Here is a 22400-nt window from a genome sequence, read left to right as displayed (position 1 = left end):
CCCTCCAAGCTCTTTTCCATCAGATTATGAAATGCATCTACACTGAAGGAGACATGACCAAGAGTCATGCAATCTATATCTGTTGATGCACCAAATAAATCCCACCCGCTGTATTTTTCAGCTAATTCCAGGAATATCTGATCTATGAAGCTATGCAATGAGCACTTGTTGGCTTGCTTTCTTGCTAAAGGCTAGGGCCTAAGGGTTTCATTGGTTACAGGCAGTGTTTGATCACTACTGGTGTTTCCTTACTCTGGCAATGGATCCTTGAGGAAACTTGGAGAGATGCTTTCTGCAGGCTGTTATATCCATAGCCTGCCAGCTGCTGTGTGAGAAACTCCATGCTATGCATGACTTGCATTTTTAAAAAAAAGTCCCTGCTGTGAAGAAAGAGTTTTCAACTTGTTTGCTAATGTCTGCCACATTGCAGACTTGGTTAATTTTTTTTTTTTTTTTTTTTTTTTTTTTGGTTTTTCGAGACAGGGTTTCTCTGTGTAGCTTTGCGCCTTTCCTGGAACTCACTTGGTAGTCCAGGTTGGCCTCGAACTCACAGAGATCCGCCTGGCTCTGCCTCCCAAGTGCTGGGATTAAAGGTGTGCGCCACCACTGCCTGGCGACTTGGTTAATATTAAATACCCCTAGCCAGTACAATAAAATGAGAACACTAGTCCACACAGTGCACTAATGTACTCAAAGGACTTTGTAGAGGCAAAGAGCTCATTTCATGTTATATTCACATTATTATTTTTTTTTTTAGCATGATTGCATGATGCATCAGTGTGTATGTTAAAAGGTGTGTTTCAGAAGAATATAGAACGCCATCTTGAATAAGAAGCTGCTTTTTTGAGTACAGGGATTATACTAATCATGCACTGGAGCGTTCATCTCTGAGCTCTGGAACCCTCATTCTGCACAGGTTCAGGAAGATGCGTAAGCCTACTTTGGTTTACTTATTATCGTCAAGGTGAAGGGATGGGAGCTGTCTACTCCTGTTGAATACCACAGTTCACACTTACTATTTGGTGCCCTGGTGTGGGCATTTGAATATCATTTGCATAATGGTCATTAGAGCTCTAATTTGCTACTTGTCGGGATGAACTCCACAGGTTCTCCTTGTCCAAAGGCAGTTGATGGTGGAACTTATGGAGGGTCATGCTTAGGCAATATTATCAGGTCTGCACACAGTAAAAAAAATAATTTTCCTTCTGAGCTCTGATTGGATTTATTTTTCTTAACAAAAGGCAATTGATAGTCCTGCCACTGTTACAAAAGAGTCAGGTATACCACCAGCATATTTTTAACAAATCTGAAAAAAGAAAAATGTTAGGTCATTTGAAAGCAACATCCCCCAATGGCCTCCTCAGTCTATTTAGTACGTGATTTCCCAAGCATTCTTCTAGTAGGTAAGTTAAGGATGAACTCATGAACTCAAGTTTGTAAATGAAGGTATAAAATACCCACATGGCATAGAGGTAGGAAGGAATTTAAAGAATTACAAAAAAGTATGCATTGTTCATAGGAGAAGAGCTGAATGGTGACAGAATGTGGGTATTGAAAGAATTTTACTCTCCACTTTAATGGACAATAACTATATCAAACCACATAAATATATCATTTTCGTAGGTTAAAATAATGCTAAAGATAGGCAATTTCAAAGACAATTCTTTTTCCAAGAGTTCTTGATACTGGTAGGTAATTTCTGGTCTGATTATGTTCTGGGTCTTTCTATACCTCTTTCTGCATCTCTGAAGAATTTGCCTGTTGGGTGAAGATTTTTTTCTTAATTCTTTGTGTTTGAAATCGTTAGCATCATCTCTAAAGGATAAGACTCTGCCAATAGACAGCCCTATTTCTCAAAGGGATTCCTTGCAAAGGACTCTGGGAAGGACTCTAGTCTCTAGTCCTGTAAACAGCCACTATTTCAACTTCTCACCACCTTCAACTCCATACGCAATGATTCTCAACCTGTGAGTTGTGACCCATTGGGGTTTCATATTACTATTCATAATGGTAGCAAAATTACAGTTATGAAGCAGCAATGAAAATAATGTTATGGTTGGGGGGGTCACCACAACATGAGGAACTGTATTAAAGGGTCACAGCATTGGGAAGGTTGAAAGCCACTGCCATAAGATTTGACTCATGATAGCTCAAATAAGCAGGTGAGCTCCAGTATTAAATCTATTCTGAATCTATTTAAGGTGTGTGATATTTGTATCTACTGTGTGTGTGTGTGTGTGTGTGTGTGTGTGTGTGTGTGTGTGTGTGTATGTGTGTGTGTGTGAAGCTTCTAGATTACATCCCCTACTTTTGTGGAGAAATGTAGTGTGCATAAAAAAAAGATACATTTTTTGTAATTCAGGTAACCGGAATAAATAGAATTTAGTTCAAGAAAAGCAAGATGGCTTCATAAAGAATCAAAGCAGCTATCTCACTCTTTATACCCAATGTTGATCTGTACAAAAATGTTAAGGTTCAGTAAAACTGTGAGGAGGGAAGTGTGAGGATTATTAGTGATGCAAAGGGACACAGAGAGAATGAACTTACCACAGCCTGGAACAATCAAGACCAAAGGAAGAAAAGAGCAAACATCTGCATTAAAAACCAGTAGGAAAGCAGCAAGGCCTGTTCCACCTGCTCAGGAGCTCCTGTCTCACACCCTGGTGTGCACAGTCAGAGCATTAATGGAAGCTTGTTCCTCTTTCATTGGCAAGTCACCTGAAGATTTGCCATTGTATCCTGGTTAGCAACACACCCCTGACATGCCATTGTTTCACTGCTCAGTTTGCCTGTGTTTTCCCTCCAGTCATCCAACCCCTACATCCCCTTCTTGGTGGGATTTTCTGTTATTTTTCTTGCTAATGCTCTGCCGATGCCACACAGTGTATATTTCTTCTGACATAACATTTCCTGTCATCTGAAGGTCCTTTCACATCTCTCTCCTCCTCAGCAGATACTCACACTGCGTCTAGCTCAGATTCTTTTTATCCCCCTTTCCTGTGTCTATAATTAACTTTTCTCTACAGACTCTTCTCATATCACTACATTTCTCTGTCTCTACAGTTGTGATGCTGTTGGGGACTGAGAGGAATCCAGGTAGGATGAGGTTGATTACTGAGGTAAACTACTCATGGGTCCTTTTCGGGTAGACAGATTCAGAAGTTAGTTTTAAAGATACCTTTTGTGATCAGAGGAAAGTCTGTTTTTCTAGAGACTTCAGTGGGAAATTATCTATATGAACAACAGTGGACCAGACTCCATCTGTAGCCTTAATAGATTCTGAGGAGAAGCTGTGAGCAACCGTGCCTCAGATGAGGGAGACAAAACAAGTGAGAGGTCTGAGAGCCACTGTGAGTATAAAATAGGCTGGTGTATCTGTCTACATGAGCCAAAAAGACTTCTGCTGAGCTAGAAGAATGCCACAGCCTTTCTGAAAAGGAACCATGGTGTCCCCTGGCATATACCTTTAAAGCATCACCACTGAGAGAGAGTCATAATTGGTAACACGTCCCTTCAGGCCAATGCAATGGCTAGCTAATATCTTTAACCCTGTTCATTGCTAATGCAGTGCATTGAGAAAGATAACTTTAAAATCACGTTGGCCTGTGACACAGGAAACAATACACCCTTGTGATGGTCTGCTTTGAAACAGTGGTGATTTGAAAACAAGAGATGATTTGAAAACAACTCACATGATTGCAAAGTCAGTGTTTGGAAAATGTGGGCAATTTAGGGTGCTGTTTCTTAAAACATGCCTGATTTGATTTTACTTTAATCTATCACGTAAACCTGTTAGACATGTTAGGGTAAGACTCAAAGCAAAGAAGACGAAAAAGAAGTCTCCTCTAATTCCAAAAGCTAAGAATGACTTAAAAAAAAACTTAACATGTATAAGTTTCATAGATTTCTCTGCATATTTGTGATTAATACATCCATACGAACAAACTGATAAGCAGTCACATTCATAGAAACACTCTCGTAAGTTCAGGCACATCCCTCCCCTAGCCCACTGGTATATGTAGTCAGATGTCTTACAAAGAATGGAAGACAACAACTGGAATGGAGTGGTCAGGCCGTGTTACTTCTAGAGTACTCACCTGCCCGTAAAATGCCACTCTGTAGTAGCGACCAAACAAGCGCTTCTCGGAATTCACCACCTCTGCCACTTTCAGATAGGACCGGTGAATATCATAGTAGAGATCGGATAATTTCTGAAACCGTAAACCGGAGGGGCTTTGTGAGGACAATACCGACATAAAAAGAGGACACTGCTACGTCTGAATGCTGTAAGTCATCTGTCAACTCAAAGGGAGAAAGTTCCACGGCTTTCAAGGGGGATGAAACACGTACTTTGAAGTCTCGTTGCTTTTCAAAGACAGCGATGATGGGCTTATTGACATCAGCGATGAGTTCATATCTTTCAGACTTCCAAAGGAACTCCACGCACATGTATAGCTGTTCCACCAGGATATTCTGCAATTTTCCCCGAGAAAATGAGGTTTCTATGTGATTAAAGATGTAGCTCATGCCTGAAATTTTAGCCTTAAGTGATTTCTGGATTCCTGATCTTCATTATTGAGATTACAGCCCACCATGGGATTGCTGTACCATCTTGGATTCCCCTGTCTCCCTCTCATTATCACGAACTAAACCATGCAATGGATGTACCGAGTTCAGACCTTTTTAGTTCTTTCCATGGCTATTGTCACTGATGCTTAATTCCCACCCCTGCCCCTTCACTCTCAGATATGGAGCAGTTTTCTAGCTAACAGGTGTCTCTCTCCAGTGTCTGCTCTTCAGTGATACTTCTTTTTAAAACATAGATCTGCTCCCAAGATCTCCACGCCCATAAACCTTTGTGGAAGTCTTGTTTATACAACACTGTCTGATTTCTCCAGACTCATATTCAAGATGGTTCACAATCCCTCTTTTGCATTCTGTCCTTGTTTTTCACCCTGCCTCCAGCTTTCTGCCTCGCTCCATCCTTAGGATGCTTCTGTCCTCTACACTATTGCTCATGCTGCCGATGCACCTGTAAGAACACTCCTTTCTTACATGATACCTTGGTGTCCTATCTAACATTAATATTCATTATACAAATATAGAGAGCTTTTACTGATGCCTATTCACCTCTGTTACAGTCACTTTCATGTAAAAAACTTTAATTTACCAAAAATAGAATGCCTCAATTCATAGTATTTGGACATCTATTTTGAACGGACTACTTTTCACCTTGTAGGAAATCTGTTTTTATTTCCAAGATTCTAAAGTCTTCAAAAGCAGGGAATATGCCTGATTTATCTTTGTTTTCCTGCTCTTAATACAATGTCTTTCAGAGTGGTGCTATATTAATTAATACATCCAACCATGTGAAATTATAAATTATTAATCTCTAAAGCAAGCGTATGTGATTTGAATATTTCTGACAGCATCTTTTGATAAAAGGCTCTTACACATCATTTGCAATCATGACTATAAACTCCAATTGTATTTACTATAGTCACACGCAGTATGCACCAAGCTAATGTAGAATTGTTTGCAAAAGTTCATAAAAACTCATCTCCCAAATTTGTTTTCTTTCTTCCACACCTATATTAATACTAAGACATTAAAAAAATCAGCTTATGGAATTTTACTTCTTGGTGAAAGAAACTCTGTTGTATTCACCAGAATTGTTATGTGATTTCTACTAGAAAACTGCTTTTTCATGAGAACTACCCAGCTAACATATCAGAAGGCTTCCCCACAGAAATCGTGAACCCTTTTGCTGAGCCAAATTTGTAAATAAATAAACTTGTGTAAGAAACAGCTGTGACGAGCTCATAAAAAATTTAGTATCCCTTATTACATTTTCCCAGAGAGTAGAGACTGTGCATCTTACAGAAGGGCTGACTATATACATCTGAGTAAGGGAAATAAATCAGGCTCAGTGTAAAATTTCAAGGAAGATTATACTTTATCAATAGAATTGATATCTGCTAAACTGATATCTACTAATCTTGGTCTTCTTTGAGCCTCAACATCACATTGTTTAACAAAGTCACAATGGGGAGCAACTTCATCTGTCTTCTTGAATGCACACAAAAATCACAATTCAGTGCATTTTTAAACTTAATTAACATTAGATCAACTGAATCCAACCTCATTGTACGGTGTATCTTGCATTCCAGAATCCTCTTTCATTGCTCCTTCTTCTTTAATGTTTGGGGTGATGCTCAGAAAAGCTGGCCATCCCATAGAGAACATGCCTTAGGGAGGATCAAGCACAATGAAATATCGTTTTAGGCAATTCATATTGAGTTAAGAGCCTGGCTTGCTTCATGAAGTTAGTATTGGCGGTATCATAACACACGCAATGCACAAGATAGTTAGATAGATCGTGGTTTCTGGAGTTGCCCATGTTCACTGATATCTTATCAGATACACATTGCAAGAAAGGGATCATTTACTTCTCCAACTCTGAAACCTCATAACACAAAAACATATTAAGCACTCATATATATCAGTGGGATCCAGCAGATTGATATATTGATAGATATCAATACATGCTAATGAAGCATGTATTGCCATTTCAGTGTTCACTCATAAGTATATCCCCTTTTCAATAGTTATAGCATATTATAGCCAGCATTACCTTCAAGATGACAGGGGGTGTTTAAAGTGCTTGAATATTGAAGAACCCCAGAACTAACTGGGACATAAACAGACACTTGAGTTTTATCAGTTTTCTTCAGTTTGGTTTTAGATACAATGTGAAAGTCTTTATGTTGCTCTACAGGAGCTAAAGATGATAAATAGCTGAGCAGGAAGGACATGCTAAATAAAGTGATGTCTGATGACTTGCTTATAAAAATTTTTACGCATGGTATATGACAATAAGAGGGGTTTTAAGGTGGATTTGCTCTTGTGGTGTAGACCTGATCTCTTCTCCAAGGTCCCCAAGCAAGAGACCTCATTATCTCACAGCTCATTTAGGAGATTTGGTTTTAATGCATTATTTGGCAATTTTACTGTGATTTAAAAAAAATATATATACAAATTTAAACGAATAAGAAATGAATTGTGCTTTTGAATTATTGCAAATTAAAGTCCATTTCCATTTCCACTAAAGTCCATTTTGATTATAACTCTACACTGAGTTTTCAACAGCAATTTTCAAGCTAAAATAATGTTATCAAGTAGATTTTAGTTCAGAAATTTTGTACTTGAATGAACTTTTAAAGAGATTGTAGATAAAAATGTACTAATGATACAGCCACATTTTTACACAGAGAAACCCTAGCTGTTACAAAATGTTATTATACTTTGAAGGTGGACTATTTTCAGTGAAAGTAAATAAGTATCATTAATCATATGTTATAAATTGTCAGAGTAAATTATTATTATTATTGTTACTATTATTATTATTATTAATTTTGCAGTGCTGGAAGTCAAACACCAAGCCATGTACTTTCTAGGCAAATATTCTATCACTGAGATACACAGTCTTTAAGAAGTGAAATAGAACATGCCTATCATAAAGGTATATACATCTATGTGAATGTATATATCTACATTCTTACTTTGAACAAACTATTACACCCACAAACTAGACTCTCCTTGCAAGTTTACATGCTTTATCAATTTCAAACTAAAATTCTAATGGAGAGCCAGCATGCCTACAGGTATGACCATAATTCATAATCCTGAAGATTGGATAATATTTCATTTGCTGAGAACTGAGAAGCAAGCTAAAATTCTTAAGGGATTTCTGGGAAGGGATTTCTGAGTGGTCAGTGCTTGAGATTTTTATACAGTAAGTTCTGTTGACCTGAAATGGATTTTGCTTCTAAGAACACATTCACAGAGGTTTCACTGAAGCAAGATTTAAGCTGTAAAGTTGATTTCCTTAGCATCAAAGGCAAATGAACACAGATCAACTCACTTCCTCCACCTGGAGTTGTTAGTAATGGGTTGTTACCACAGGGATGGGTGTCTTCTGGAAGCAGGGGTGGTGGGCAAATCTTTTCCATTTTCCAGTAACCTATGGTAGTGCAAGATGAGGTTAAGGCATGGCTGCATGTTCTGGTTAATACAAGCTTATGGAACCACAGATTGTTAATTAATGAGACATCACCATCATTTGGAAACAAGAAGCTGGCCATCCAGTTAGCCTCACTGTACATAACATGAGTATGCCAGTGAAATCATAGAATTAAAAATATTGAAGTATGGCATAATGAGAAATGTTTATAAAAGTGAAAGTTATTTAATAAAACATAAATTGAATGATTTATGTAGAGTTAGGACTCGGGATGCTGATTCCCAGGTTCTTAACCCCTTTACCAGGCCCTCTTACCCTTGCGTTTGAGGTATTCTGCGATGAGTGCAGCTATATGGATGTAACACATAGCAGCCTACAACAAAAACAGAAAACAGAGATTCCAAGGACGGATTTAACTCTTCAGGAAACTAGTGCTTTCCCAAGGGGAGTCAGTGTGCCCTCTCAGAATACGTCATGTAGATTAACCCTTCATTATGAAAGAAGTGAAAACATTAATCAATTGGACTTTTTCAAAGTTCACCACCAAAATAAAATGAATATTTGAGGATATTTTTTGTTTTTTATTCTTGATATAGATTTGACATTGGATGAATTTGCTCTCCTAAGCATTTTTTCCACAAAATAACCTCCCCTCCTTTATTAATGTCTAATCATAACATTACTATTTTTAAAGCTACATATCTTTTTTCTCAAATCTATATAGACTATAGTATCTGAAGAAAAACGAAATAAAAAACACCAGCCTTCTAAATTTTACTGCCTCTAATGCAGGTTTCTCTTTAATTTCTCTTTAACTTAGAGTTAACCCATCAGTTAGCACTTGGTTGCATTATGTAAGCTAATGTAATCAGCAGATTCTCCTCAAACTGGTTATATGGGTGATATTTTATTTTTCTTACTGATGCTTTTATCATTGCTGGATATATTAACTCTTGACTTGATGAAGGTCCCAGGGCTTCAGAATTCTTCTTTTGAGGTCTCATGAAGTGATCTTGCCATTCTCAGAGAAATTAATGGTAACTGGAAATGTTCACCACACTGGCGGAGCCAGTTTTCTGCTTTCTGTTCTAGAGGCCCTTATTACCAAATGGGCTCCAGGCTTGAGGCTTATCCTAGATAAACTTAGTATCAATTTCGACAGTTCTGGGAAAAGGCAGAACTTCCCTAGTGGTAACCCAGAAGCCCCTGGATGCTATGAATCACTGTGTATAAATCCATTCAGCATTACAACTCGCATAGAAAAGTCAAGTATTGATTTACCATCTTCACACAGTGGGCTCTCTTCGCCATGGCTGGTTCAGATGAACTTTGATGAACTTACCATAGCAACAACCTTCCCTGCTCCACCCCAATTTCAGGGAACAAGTTTGCAAACACAGAATATTAATTCTGATATAATTATTAATTTTGGAGTACTTTTAACAACATTCTCTTTAGCTTTAGGTTTTAGACATCTATCTACTCCTGCACTGCATTTCAAACAGTTGATGTTGCCACCTCCATATCTGGCCACAATCTGATGTCCTCTACTTAGAACCAGGTGTCACTGAGCCCTACATGAAAGTTACTGAACTTGATATATAAATGTATGTTATATACATTGGTGGAAAAGATGGCACTTTTTATACTTCACGCTGTACATAAAAAGCCAATTATTTGGATAAGGAGGGCAATGTTGATGAAGAATGAGTGAGCCTTTGCTCATCACCTCAGACAGGTCTCCATTTCTTGCATGAATCTTGGCCATGCTCTCCAGCCAGGTCCTCCGCAGCTCAGGGGTACTTGCGTAGGAGTTTGCTAGGCTGTATTGGAGGTCCACCAGCATCTCAGGGTCCTTCTCATGCTCTTTCATCTGGGCTGTGGCCATCAACACAGTCCTTATACGTTTAGTCAGATCTTTCACCTCTGCTGGGAAATTACTGTTCTTTGGAAAAGAGAGAGTCTGGGTCATTATCTGTTTAGCATTCAATTATTAACTGCAACCTATACTCTTTGAAAAATTATTTTATTATTTTATGTGTATGGGTATTTCACTTGCATGTATGTTTGTGCATCACAAGTTTGCCTGGTACCTTCAGAGGCCAGAAGAAGGTGATGGATCCCTTGGATCTGGAGTTATGGACAGTTGTGGGCTGCCATGCAGGTTCTGAGAGTAGAACTCAGGTCTTCTGGAAGAGCAGTCAATGCTCTGAAACACTGAGACATCTCTCCAGCCCTTCAACATATACTCTTAATTATGCCTTGACATCACAAGTTCTTATGTTTTATGTGTTGTTCATAAATGTATGCATTCTATACATTGCAGTTGTGACTATATTCAAACATTTGGTAATAAGAATTATGGTGAACTCTACTATCCCATAGCCCAGCTTTCTATCAATAACTTCCTGAGTGCCCTTGAGATTCTGTCCTCTCTGAGTCTAGTTCATGTCACTTGAACAAGTTTTGACTTCATTCCCATTGACAGCATGTGGCACTGGACTGGTCAATCGTATTCTGGATACACACACACACACACACACACACACACACACACACACACACACGTAGATCAAAGATGCTCCTTTTCTTGGCTTGAGTTGGTAGTGTTTGAAGAGGAGCTTCTCCATTCCTAACACAGGTGTCCTTACACTTTCAGAGGGAAATCCACAGAGACAGCTTAAGTTAGGCAAATGGAGAAAAGCTGATGCAATACATAGACTAAAAGTAACAGAGGGAGGGGCTTTCAAAGCATTCTCTTGACCTCTAGATCAAGCCATGACTGAAGCTTTTTCTACCTTTAGCCTTCCAAAAAGGCTAAAAGAAAAAAAAAGAGGAAAAGATGAATTTGCTTATGATGATTATGAATAAATAATGATGTGCCTGGTACACTTCATTATACAACAATTGAGCCTGGATCTTAGAAATTCCACCTAAAACATCATGTGCTGAAAGTGTGAGAACTAATGATTATCAATTTAAATAAGCCAACAGTATGAGCGATCAAAGTCTTATAAGCTAAGCACAGAATTCATAAACATCCCATGATTTTGATGTCAAAGGAAAACTCCACCTCAGTTTGTTTCTGATTCTTTAGAAATAAAGGCCCAGGAAACATCTCTTACTTTCATCTGTTTATCTCCATTGGCAAAATTGTTGGTAATTGCAAGGGAATGTTGAAACCGAGATCCTCCAATCCCTGCATCGGCTATTAACTGGCTCACTGCTTTGATGAGCTGGAAGATAAAAGAAAGAAGGATCCCTCTAGATCAGTGGTTTTCAACCTTCCTAGTGCTGCGACCCTTTCATACAGTTCCTCAGGTGGTGGGGACCCCCAACCATAAAATTATCACTGCTACTTCATAAATGCAGTTTTGCTACTGTTACGAATCAAAGTGTAAATATCTGATTTGCAGGATATCTGATATGCAACCCTTGCGAACAGATTGTTTGGCCCCCCAAAAGAGGTTGTAATCCACAGGTTGGGAAACACTGTTCTAAAGCAAAATGAGAATTTACATTTTGTGTCTTGTGGATGCCTGTGGGAAGATGAGGGCATGCTTGTGTGGGTGCACATCTGTGTGTGGGAGGTCAGAGGTCAACTTTGAATGCTGATCTCAGGTGTCATCCATTTTGTTTTTTGAGACAGGCTCTCTCATGGGTCTGGAGCTCAGCAAGTAGGCTAGACTAGTTAACTATTGGGTTCTTCCCATGTCTATCCCCTCAGTGGTGCGATTACAAGCATGTGCCATTGCACCTGGCTTTTTATCATGGGTTTTAGGGATTGAACTCAGGTTCCCAGGCTTACTAGGCACATAACCCACAGACAGAGCCATCTCCCTAGCCTAGAAACAGTATTTTTAAGGGGACCGACTGGGTTAGATAAATATGTCATTAATTTCTGCTAGTAGGTTCAATGAATGACATCTTTAAGTATACAGTCTTCAGAAGGCCACATGATCTAGAGACCTCATTATAAATGTAAATACCCAAGGAGAGATTCAAGAATCTTGTAATCTTGGGATGCCTTGAAGAAAGACATGGTTGTCTTTAGAACTTGGTGATATTTGGCCTCTAGATTAACCCTGACTGTCAAGAGTTGTTTTGTTCCATGAGATTCTAGGGCATGGGCAGAAGAAACAACATGGTGAGTGGAGATGTGACCTGAAACCTGTTAATTTCTCCCCAGCTCTGCTCTCATTTAAACCAGGACCAAGTGTATTGGGGGAACCTTCCAGGAGGAGTCTGGAAACTCAAGACAGTTAGTGACTGGCTGTCGGGGAACAGGATGCTTTGATCATCTCTGAAACACAGCAGCCATTTTAGCAACAGCACTCATGAAAACTGGCAGGACTTACTTGTAGGTGAGACCGGACAATAGACTTCTGCTTGTTAAATTCAAAATTCTTCCTCATGAAGAAGTACAGAAGGGCTGAGGCCTCCGTCTGAGTCAACCGTGACCTGTGGTTACAGCATTTGAGGACTTCATAGCAGAATGATCCACAGAGGTCAGCAGGCCCTTGAAAAAATGCTGAAGGAAACTAGAGAGACAGAAGAATGAGGGAGTGAGCCATGTTCCTTCATGTCTCAAACTTGGAGAGTAAAATACTATTTAAAATAAGCTTTCTCCATTTGAAGGAGAGGATGGAATTGTAATCCAAGTTCAGTAAGCTCTCCTCTCTTGTATTAATTATCCTCTTGCATTAATATTCCATATATAATAACTGACAAGAACCCAAAATACATGAGATCTTTGAAATGTTCCATTATTCACTTGACACTGTTATAAAAGATGCTCTTTATAGTCATCTTCAATTTTCAAAGATGGCTGCTGTAGCTACCTTGGTATGGAAACTTTAACTTGATGGTGTTTTTTTTTTTTTTTTTTTAAACCAAACTCTCCAGTTAAAAACTCTGAGCAACTATATAACTGGTAACAAGACAGAACCAAAACCTTCTGGAGACAGCAAATGACTAGTATCTAGTGAAACCCAAATAGCACAAAACAAGCCTTTTGCCCTGCACACCGAGAGATGCAAAGATTATTAAGTGCTTATTGTCATCCTTAGCTGAGATTTCACTGGGACCTGGAGCATCCTTACCTTGCACACAAACAGTCTCAAAGAAGCAAACACATGTTTCAGGGCTGTGGCTGACTGGTTGACTTGGAAAAACAGCATGTAAGTATCAAAGACCCTTTTCATGAGTGAGTTTTGACAGTCAGATTGTTGGAGCTGTCTCTGAAATCCAGAATAGATGTTATTTAGGGTAAGTGGAGGAATAATTGCTTTCCTTCAGAAACATTTATTACGAGCCTACCTGTGTTAAGCTTAATCCCGAGTGCTAGAAGAAAATGCTGAGTAAGAAGACATGATTCACGTATACTCACATAGAAGTTTACACAGCAGTGTCAAAACCAAACCGAATCAAACCCAGATAAGGCAATAACTAGAGCAGGAAGATGTGATAGAAAGAGGTTGGAGGTGGATGACTTTGCTTAAGAAGGTCAGCAAAGATTCCTCCAGATGCTGAACAGAACTGAAGGAATGTGCCCCAGAGAGACCTGGGAGCATTGTCATGGAGTAAGAGCCTTGGGTTGGAGAGAAGCTTGGGAGTTCACGGCTGAGAAAGAACAGAGTGGCTGGTGTCTGACTAGTGGGTTGGGTCATGGGGGAGAAGATGAGGTGGCAGATAGGCATTGGGAAAGCCTTTCAGCTGGGAGACAGTCAATGCATATGTCCATTGAGGTATAAAGAAAATAGAGTTGTGTGTTTCTCCCACCAGGCCGGCATTTCACACGAAAGCAAGGTTTTCTTGGTGCAGTACCGCTAGAGGGAGAGGTCTCATTTAACAGATCCAACCTTTCCTAGTGCAGTCCTTAAAGCAGTTCATTTGGTTGAGCTGTAAATGTTTTAATAGCATTATTAAGATGCAATTGGTATGAGAAACTATGCATTCAAAAAGCACAATTGCATAAATTTGACTTCTGAATACACCCGTGAAAACATCGCCACCACAGCCAAGAAAACAAAATATCTACCACTTCCTAAGGTTTTAATATACATTTTTGGAATCTGTATTTCTTTCTTATCGCCACATCTCCAGTCCATCACTGATATGTTGTTCCTGTTTGATGACATCAACAGCACAGTAGTCTTCTCTGATTTGGGTTCTGAAGCTTCATGTGTGGTGTAGCCTGGGCAAGTGGTTTCTTCTTTCTGTTGAGTAGTATTCCATTGTGTTGCAAAAATCTACCTGGTGATGCACACTTTGGGTTGTTTCTGGTGTTTTTTTGTTATTTAGAATAAAGATGTTACACATATTTGTGTGCCAAACTTTATATGGATAGGTGCTACTGTTCAAATGGTTGGTTCCATGATAGATACACGATTAGCACTGAAAATTTTTTTTGTTTTTATTTATGGCTATTGTATGTGCATGAGTACGTGTGTGTGAATGAATGCATGAGTTTGTGCAAGTGTGTGTGTGTGTGTGTGTGTGTGTGTGTGTGTGTGTGTGTGTGACATGTGTGAAAGTGTATGTATGTAGGATAGAAGATGGCATGATATTCTCTGGAACTGGTATTACAGGCAGTTGTGAGTTCCAATGTGAGTGCTGGGAACTGAACTTGATTCTCAACCACTAAGCTATCTCTCTAGCTCTGTAATTAGCTTTTAAAGAAACCATCATAATGTTTTCCAAATTATCTTTTCCCACTTGGATCCTTACTATCAGTGAATGAGAATTACAGTTTCTCTAGGTATTTGTCAAAACATGGTGTGACTAGGCTTGTTAGCACTAGAAATTTTTATCAAGTATATCATGATAACACCTCATCCAAGCTTTATATATATATATATATATATATAAATAATATATATTATTTATATATATTTGTTATATATATATGTATATATATATATATATATATATATATATATATATATATATATATATATATATATATCAAATAAGAAAAGATGCTTGGCATTAACAATTTTCTCTTTCCAAAATCTAGTCATCAGTTAATACATAGCGTTATTTGTCTTTTGCTTTTCTGTTAAACAATATGGAGTCTCATTGTTACTCAGTGCAACATGCTTGACAGAACAGCAAGAGGAACGGGGAAGAAAGACATTATTGAAGTAGTGAAACACAAATACAAAGTGTGAGGATTAAGCAAGCATTAGTCAACTTGTGACAAAATCTGAGAATCTCATTTTTAACATGCTTCCCATTAATGTGTAAGCTGATTTACGTCAGGTTAGCTGATTCCATAAATCATCATAAAAATATTCTTGACTTCTCACGGTTTTTCCTACCTCCCAACTCATCATTTTACAGAAAACATTATGATCATATTCACCTGGTGGACTTGAGTGAAGAGAGACAGCAGGTCTAGAATAGTGAGGCAAACCTCTGTGGCTATATTGGCCTCAGTGTCTACATGGTGGACAATGTCTATTTCATTGGAGTTGCCTATAAAATACAAAATAAAATAGTGCATAAACATGAAAGCCAATTCTTTGTGCGCAGTAAAATATTTCATTCTATTACAGTGTTTACTGGATTTTGATGAATAATTTATAAAATCAAAGTGCCTTTGTTTGATCAATTTCATTTATTTCCTCAATTAAAAGAAAAAAAACCCCACTAGTTAGAGTGTTAGACCTGAATGTTTTTTGCATACATCAGCTGCGGGTTTTCTATTATTTAAAAAATTCTTTTCCTTTAATTCAACCATCAATACAATCATATTTCTTCTGTAATTAGTCTGTTTAAAGTTCCTGCTTTTGGGCTAATAGAGTAAATATGTGATCTCAGTGGACAGTCTACAACAAACATCCTCCTCCGAAAGGCACATAGTGTATTTAGAGATTAAGGCAACACAGATTTTAAACAAGTAATCATGGGCCACATGCTCATAATTTCCAGGCTTCACAATACCAGGTTCTATTTTTATCTCATTGCCAAGCTGGACTGTGTGTATCTCTGGAGTGAGTCATGATGTCATGGTTGCTGGAGTCATGATGTCATGGTTACTGGAGTCATGATGTCATGGTTACTGCTTTTGGGACATGGGCATTTTTCTCCTCTTCCACTAGAGCCAACAGTAATTACCTGATTGAGAGAGAGCCCATAAACCCACAACACCAAAAGTACCCCAACAAGCTGCCCTGAGCCCATTACATTGAGTTTCATTTTTTTCCTTTCTTCCCTGTGAGAGCATTGCTTCTTATTTGTTTGTTTGTTTGTTTATTTATTTATTAAGTTACTCCCTGATGATTCTTTCTTCTAAGCAATGTTTCCAGGCCTACGGCAGACTTGAGAAGAGTGGTTTCAATGGTATACCAACAATCCTCTCATCTTATACACAGTGCATTTCCTGTCCTACACACACACACACACACACACACACACACACACACACACACACACACACCGAGAGAACAACTCTCATTGCTTCTGGTTCACTTACTGTTCATGGTGTTGTCCAACATCTGTAAAAGCTTGGGGTTGGAAAGTGCATTTTTGCCCCGAATTATAGGCAAAGTTTGAGATCGGTGCTGTTTATGTCCTTCGTGACCAGAAGTGGTATGCATCCTGGAACAGAGAGGGGAAATGTGGCTGATGCTATCTGCCAATGCAGTAGTCAATATTCATTCAAATACTGTGCACTGAGACAAATATATAGAACATTTGCAAAGAACCTTTTCACTGGTAATATTGACTATAAGCAGCACAATGAAGAGACTTTTAAATACATTTGAAGGAATTCATTTAAGCACTAATAATATTAAGAAAGATATATAATGGGGCAATGCCACAGTGGATGTCTTTTTTAGCATATTTTGATTTTCTTCTTTTCTTTATTACCAAGAACCTTGTTATATAGATTCAGCCATCTAAAACTGTTCTCTGGCCAGGTGGTGGTGGCACACGCCTTTAATCCCAACACTCAGGAGGCAGAGGCAAGCAGATCTCTGTGAGTCCGAGGCCAGTCTGGGCTACAGAGTGAGTTCCAGGACAGGCTACAAAGCTACACAGAGAAACCCTGTCTCGGAACCCCCCCCCCAAATCAATCAATCAATCAATCAATCAATCAATCAGTCAATCAATCAATCAAACTGTTGTCTGACCTTGTCACCAACTTCATTGTATGCTCAGATAACCATACGATCATACAATTTTTAGGCAGACAGGACCTCAAATCGTTATCTGGCCTCATCTATTGCTTTTAAGCAAATAAAGTCATGTCTATTTTGTAAGTGAAGATGTAGCTACGGATGTGTTCACCTCACCCAAACAAACAAACAAAAACAAAAAACCCCCAAACTAAAAGACACTCAAAATAAAACTGTTTGTAATTCATTATTGCTTTTATGGACTTACAACAAATTAAGACTGCTGAGTTAACTACTGACTAGGCAGAAAGGGAATTAAAAATATATACAGACATGTCCCCCCACCCTTTAATTTAGAAGCAAAGTACAAAATAGCTGAAGGAAGCCCTTTCTCTCATCTAGTTTTGCATATGGGAATTCCTATGCATAACGATTTATTTGGGCCATGCCCCTTGTGAAGCTGATGTGGAATCAGTGTCAGGAAAATAACATTTGAGGGTCTTCTAGTTGCTCATCTGGGATGGCAATGATAACGGCCTTCAGTGTGTGTCTTTCAGTGCTTTGTAGCATGTCCACCTGGAGAAACTAGCCAGCCTGTTTGTGGAGTTAGGAATGCTCCCTGCTTGCCACATTTTCATTTGTCCAAAAAGTAGCCTGGTGGTGAGAGATTCACTGTCATGTAAATTACCCATAAACAACACCTATGTGCAGAAGGCAGCCAATGAGAGATGGCTTTAAGCGTCAAACCCCAGAAGGAACTCTGACTTTTGTCCTTGTCACAGTATTCAAGGCTGTTTGAATCTGGCTGAGTCAAAGGATCAACCTGGGCTGAAGCCTGGGAGAGCAGACTTTGGCTTTCTGTGACCTAGGACATCTGGATCGTGCCTGAATCTACAGGCAGTAATGAGTTCTGAGATATATGGATGGGACTTTGGGGACTGAATTTTTCTCCCAGATTTTGAGCCTATCACAGTCTGGAGGGAGGGGGGAAGCCCTGGTTTCAGGAGATGAGGGCCAGTGGGGGCAGGGTCTGTCCAGCCTATCAGGAACCTTAAAACTTGTCCATAATACATGATTGACTCGGTGACCTTAGGTGGGTAGCAAATGCTATGAAAGATGAGAAGCATTTCTTTCTTGCCTTCTCTTGTATTACAGTTTGCAAAGCAAACTCATGATTACATCTTTTAAATTTACTTTCCCACTGGAGGCCAATTTCTCCAGGTCCCCATGGATGGCAGCAAAATTTATTTCGTTATTTATTGACTACATACATTTTCCTTTTCTTCCTAAAGATCTTTTCTAAAATATCCACATCACATATTCTTATGATATGCCTGGGAAGAATAAATCAAACATATGAAAGTTTGGGGAAATAATTTTTATTTATTAGACCCACAGGACCTTGGAGGTGGAATTTCAGGGCAAGTCATTCTGCCTGGCAGGTTAATGAGGGAGGGAGTGGGCTCTGCAAGATTGAAGATCATGTAGTAACTACGTAAGTTAAGAAGACTTGGGAGGTCACCCATGCTTCTTCATGGCCCCTGACCCTTTAAAGAACAGTGTGAGCTTCAAGAACACTAAGGAAATCTTATAATTACTCAACAGAATTCGGAGTCATGATCCCAGAGTTTCTTTTTCCTACACTGCTCAGAACTAAGGGAACGTTTTATTGGAGTCCTGTGCACCTTTTGGTCTTAGCTAAATTGAAATGCCTATTATTGCTTTTCCAATCAAGGCTTTAACTGGCTATAAACAAAGCATAGTCTTTAGTTTTTGTTTTTAAGTCAGTGAGGAAGCTGGAGAAGTATCTAAGGAGTTTCTTCAGATAAACATAATGCTGCTGAAAACTGCATTTGTTTTGATGTATGTACATGTATAAGTGTATCCACCCTCATGTGTACATGTTCACATATAAAGAACACATACACGACTTCAAATATCAAGCAATGGTGATATTACCATTGTGACAAGAGACCTGAGTTCTGGCAGGAAGGATTGGATCCTTTCAGAGTTCCATTGTTCTGGGTAGACTGCACAAACTTAAACGCTGCAGCGATTTTTCTGGAAGGAACACACATTTCAATCATAACTCTGTGTTTATAATTTATATATGAAAACAGAATGCTAAGAGACTAGCAATTACTGAACAATAAAATATTTCATATTCTGTGAATTAATGAAAAGTAAGGGGCTGGGAGATGGCTCAGTTGGTAAAGAGCTTGCTACGAATGAAAGCACTGGACCTGCATTCTGAATTTCAGCACCTATGTAAATGCCTGAGAAGCCTGGAGGCGCATCTGTCATCCCAGTCTCAGGATGCAGAGATCAGGAAACCACAGGCAAGAGAGCTAGCTAGAGTAACCATATTGGGAAACTCTGGCTTCAAGGGAAAGGACCTCGACTCAGTATTTTTGGTGGAAAGTGACTGACCTTGTCATTAACTTGATTGTATGCTCAGATAACCATAGGATCATACAATTTTTAGGTAGACAGGACCTCATGCCTATGTAAATACTGAGTTGAGGTCTTTTCCCTTGAAGCCAGAGTTTATCAATATGGTTACTCTAGCTAGCTCTCTTGCCTGTGGATCCTGATCTCTGCATCATGAGACTGAGATTACAGATGCGCCTCCATGCTTCTCAAGCATTTACATAGGACCTGATGCCAACCTCTGGTTGCATCCAAACACTTGCAAACACATACAGCCCGGCACCTCATACATAAGCAAAATAAAAATAAAATCAGGATTTCAGTTTCTTCTGAGAATAGGGAATTAGAGGGCTTTGAATGTTCTTGTCTTTGTGACAAATGATGCCAGCATGAAGTAATTTTAGACTAATTTTTGTTTTTAGCTTTTTAGAATCATATTCTCAGTCAGGCAGTGGTGGCACACGCCTTTAATCCCAACACTCGGGAGGCAGAGGCAGGCGGATCTCTGTGAGTTCAAGGCCAGCCTGGTCTACAGAGGAATCATGTTCTTAAATAGATGTGTTTCATCCATATAAATCAATCTCTCTCTCTCTCTCTCTCTCTCTCTCTCTCTCTCTCTCTCTCTCTCTCTCTCTCTCTCTCTCTCTCTCATCTATCTCTGTCTATCATCTCTATCCATCCATCCATCCATCCATCCATCTATCCATCTATCCAATCTATATAATGAAAGCTCTCTCTCTCTGTCTCTGTCTCTCTGTCTCTCTCTGTCTCTCTCTCTGATCCTGGTGTGCTTCTGGAGGTCAGAGGATAACCTCAGTTGTTAGTTCTCACCTCCCACTTTGTTTGAGACAGAGTTTCTTGTTTACCACTGTGTATGCTAGATTATCTGACTCGAGACCTTCCAGCAGGAAGAGAATTCTCACAGGAGCACTGTGATTATAGACTTATGCTCTATGTCTGGCTTTATGTGAATTCTGGGTGTCTATATACACACTGAGCCATATTCACAGCGCCATGAAATTTTTAAAAGACTTTATTAGTCTACTGGAATTTAAAACAATTACCTTATTATATTACGTTTTCCCAGGTATCTAAAATTTTGAAGACAAACACTAGAAGGGGAAAAAAGTCACATTCTAATTATTCACATTCTTTAATTTATACACAATAATTCATCTAAATATGTGGAAAGAAAAATAGTAAATTTTCTTTACATATTCCATATATGATTATTGATATTTATTTACCATAAGGCTTCTTTGAATGAAGAGTGGTATAGTGAGCTATTTTGAAAGTTCCAGAAAATAAGTTATTGGGTCAACCGTAAACTTACTCCAAGATGCTGAAGAAGTCTGACACCTCAGGACTGGGAGCTCTCTGCCAGTAGGCAATCAGAGTCTCTAGAAAGAAACAACATGGCGTGAGGCTCTTAGAAACGTAGGCTTCTTTCTTTTGCTCCTTTTAAATTGACTTGAAGTCATTCTGCTTACCAACTGAAATGGTCTTCATAATATGAAGAAAGCACATAAGAAGACTCCTGGTTTCTGCTTGATCTAATTTGTCAAATCGAAGAGTTGACCCAATCAAAGACAAGGGCCTTGGGATCTGAGAATCAAAGGACCAGTAGGGATGAATAAGACTGAGAGCATCCTGGCTTTCAAGTATGGTACCTGATGTGTGTGGTGGAGAGGGAAACTGTACCTTTTCACAGTTGTCTGTCTTCTCACTGCTCTTCTCTGTGGTGCTTGGGTTGGATTCGAGGCTTGCTAAGGATGCTCTGGAATCTGCATGGTTCACTGTAGAAATAGCTATTGATGAAAATGCTGTAAACACAAGCCACAGCACACATATGGTGATGAGATGTATGAGCACAGACAAGAACTCAAATGATGAAACAGAGTTGCTCATTGTTGTAGTGGATCGAGCATTGTGAAATAAAATCTAGGATTGACATGGAAGGCATACAACACTTAAAACATCACACAACAGTGGCCATGATAGGTCTAGAAAAATTTAAACCATTTTACATGGATATAAAGTTTGTCCTTTTGATCTCTTAAAATGCTTTTAAAAAATAGACAAAGCTAACTTCTATTTTAACAGAAGATGATTCAGGGAAGGAGTGTTTAACTTGACAGTTTATGAGAAATAAAAATGACTTTTCCAAAATAGTCCTTAATATAATCTTTGAAGCTGAAGAGCTCTTATATTTTAAGAGGCTGTGCATAACAAAATCCTAAAGACTGTTGGCAGAATGAAGTAACTTGATAACATCTGAACAGACAGCTCTTTAAGCCAAGTAGAAGTGAAAGTCACTGGATAACATTCAAAGAAATATGTTAAAGACTCGTTATATAACGTGGTGTACTTTGCCAGGTGTATTATGCATATGAATTATGGATAGAAAGCACTATGATGTATAATGTAAACATCGATGAGTGTTAAACATGAGTGTTCTCAGCAGGTCTTGAGTACCTGCTATGGAATTTAAAACATCTTTGGAAAATGATGTATCCACAGAAGTTGCATGTTTCATGGACGTCTGGGTTTGGAATCCTCCATTAGTGCTTAGGTCATCTCTAGATCCCTGCATTCAAAGTGGAGAAGAGAATTAGGGTGTTTCAGAATGGTATGTCCCCATGCCTTTTACATCCCTTTCAATTAGATATTCAACTGTGACATTTTATATTCTAGCAAAGATGTTCCACTGAAGTTGGCAGTGGAAATGAATAGGCAAAAGCATAGTCGTGCTCACAATTTGCTTTTCTTAAGCAAAGTTTTAAAGTTTTTATTCTTCTACAGTTTCCTTCTCGCACTAAGTC

General features: G+C 38.8%; 1 protein-coding gene across 1 annotated transcript in view; it reads right to left on the bottom strand.

Moving 5' to 3' along the window:
- Dock10 (dedicator of cytokinesis 10) overlaps window positions 1-22400 on the bottom strand; it is a 197801-nt gene that overhangs the window by 19015 nt on the left and 156386 nt on the right. Inside the window, exons 34-50 of the mRNA XM_059278216.1 lie at window positions 22054-22165; window positions 21280-21401; window positions 21069-21183; window positions 20912-20978; window positions 20643-20690; window positions 19108-19209; window positions 16503-16627; window positions 15390-15502; window positions 13126-13263; window positions 12382-12564; window positions 11149-11259; window positions 9753-9968; window positions 8339-8396; window positions 7925-8023; window positions 6142-6248; window positions 4351-4473; window positions 4098-4211 (exon numbers count right to left, since the gene is read on the bottom strand). Coding sequence (XP_059134199.1) covers window positions 4098-4211; window positions 4351-4473; window positions 6142-6248; window positions 7925-8023; window positions 8339-8396; window positions 9753-9968; window positions 11149-11259; window positions 12382-12564; window positions 13126-13263; window positions 15390-15502; window positions 16503-16627; window positions 19108-19209; window positions 20643-20690; window positions 20912-20978; window positions 21069-21183; window positions 21280-21401; window positions 22054-22165 — 1953 coding nt within the window. The remainder of the gene's footprint in view (window positions 1-4097; window positions 4212-4350; window positions 4474-6141; window positions 6249-7924; window positions 8024-8338; window positions 8397-9752; window positions 9969-11148; window positions 11260-12381; window positions 12565-13125; window positions 13264-15389; window positions 15503-16502; window positions 16628-19107; window positions 19210-20642; window positions 20691-20911; window positions 20979-21068; window positions 21184-21279; window positions 21402-22053; window positions 22166-22400) is intronic.

This window comes from Peromyscus eremicus, chromosome 13 (genome assembly GCF_949786415.1).
Source record: "Peromyscus eremicus chromosome 13, PerEre_H2_v1, whole genome shotgun sequence".
Lineage (NCBI taxonomy): Eukaryota > Metazoa > Chordata > Mammalia > Rodentia > Cricetidae > Peromyscus > Peromyscus eremicus.
Note: the sequence above shows the minus strand (reverse complement) of the source record. Positions and strands in the feature narration are given on the sequence as shown.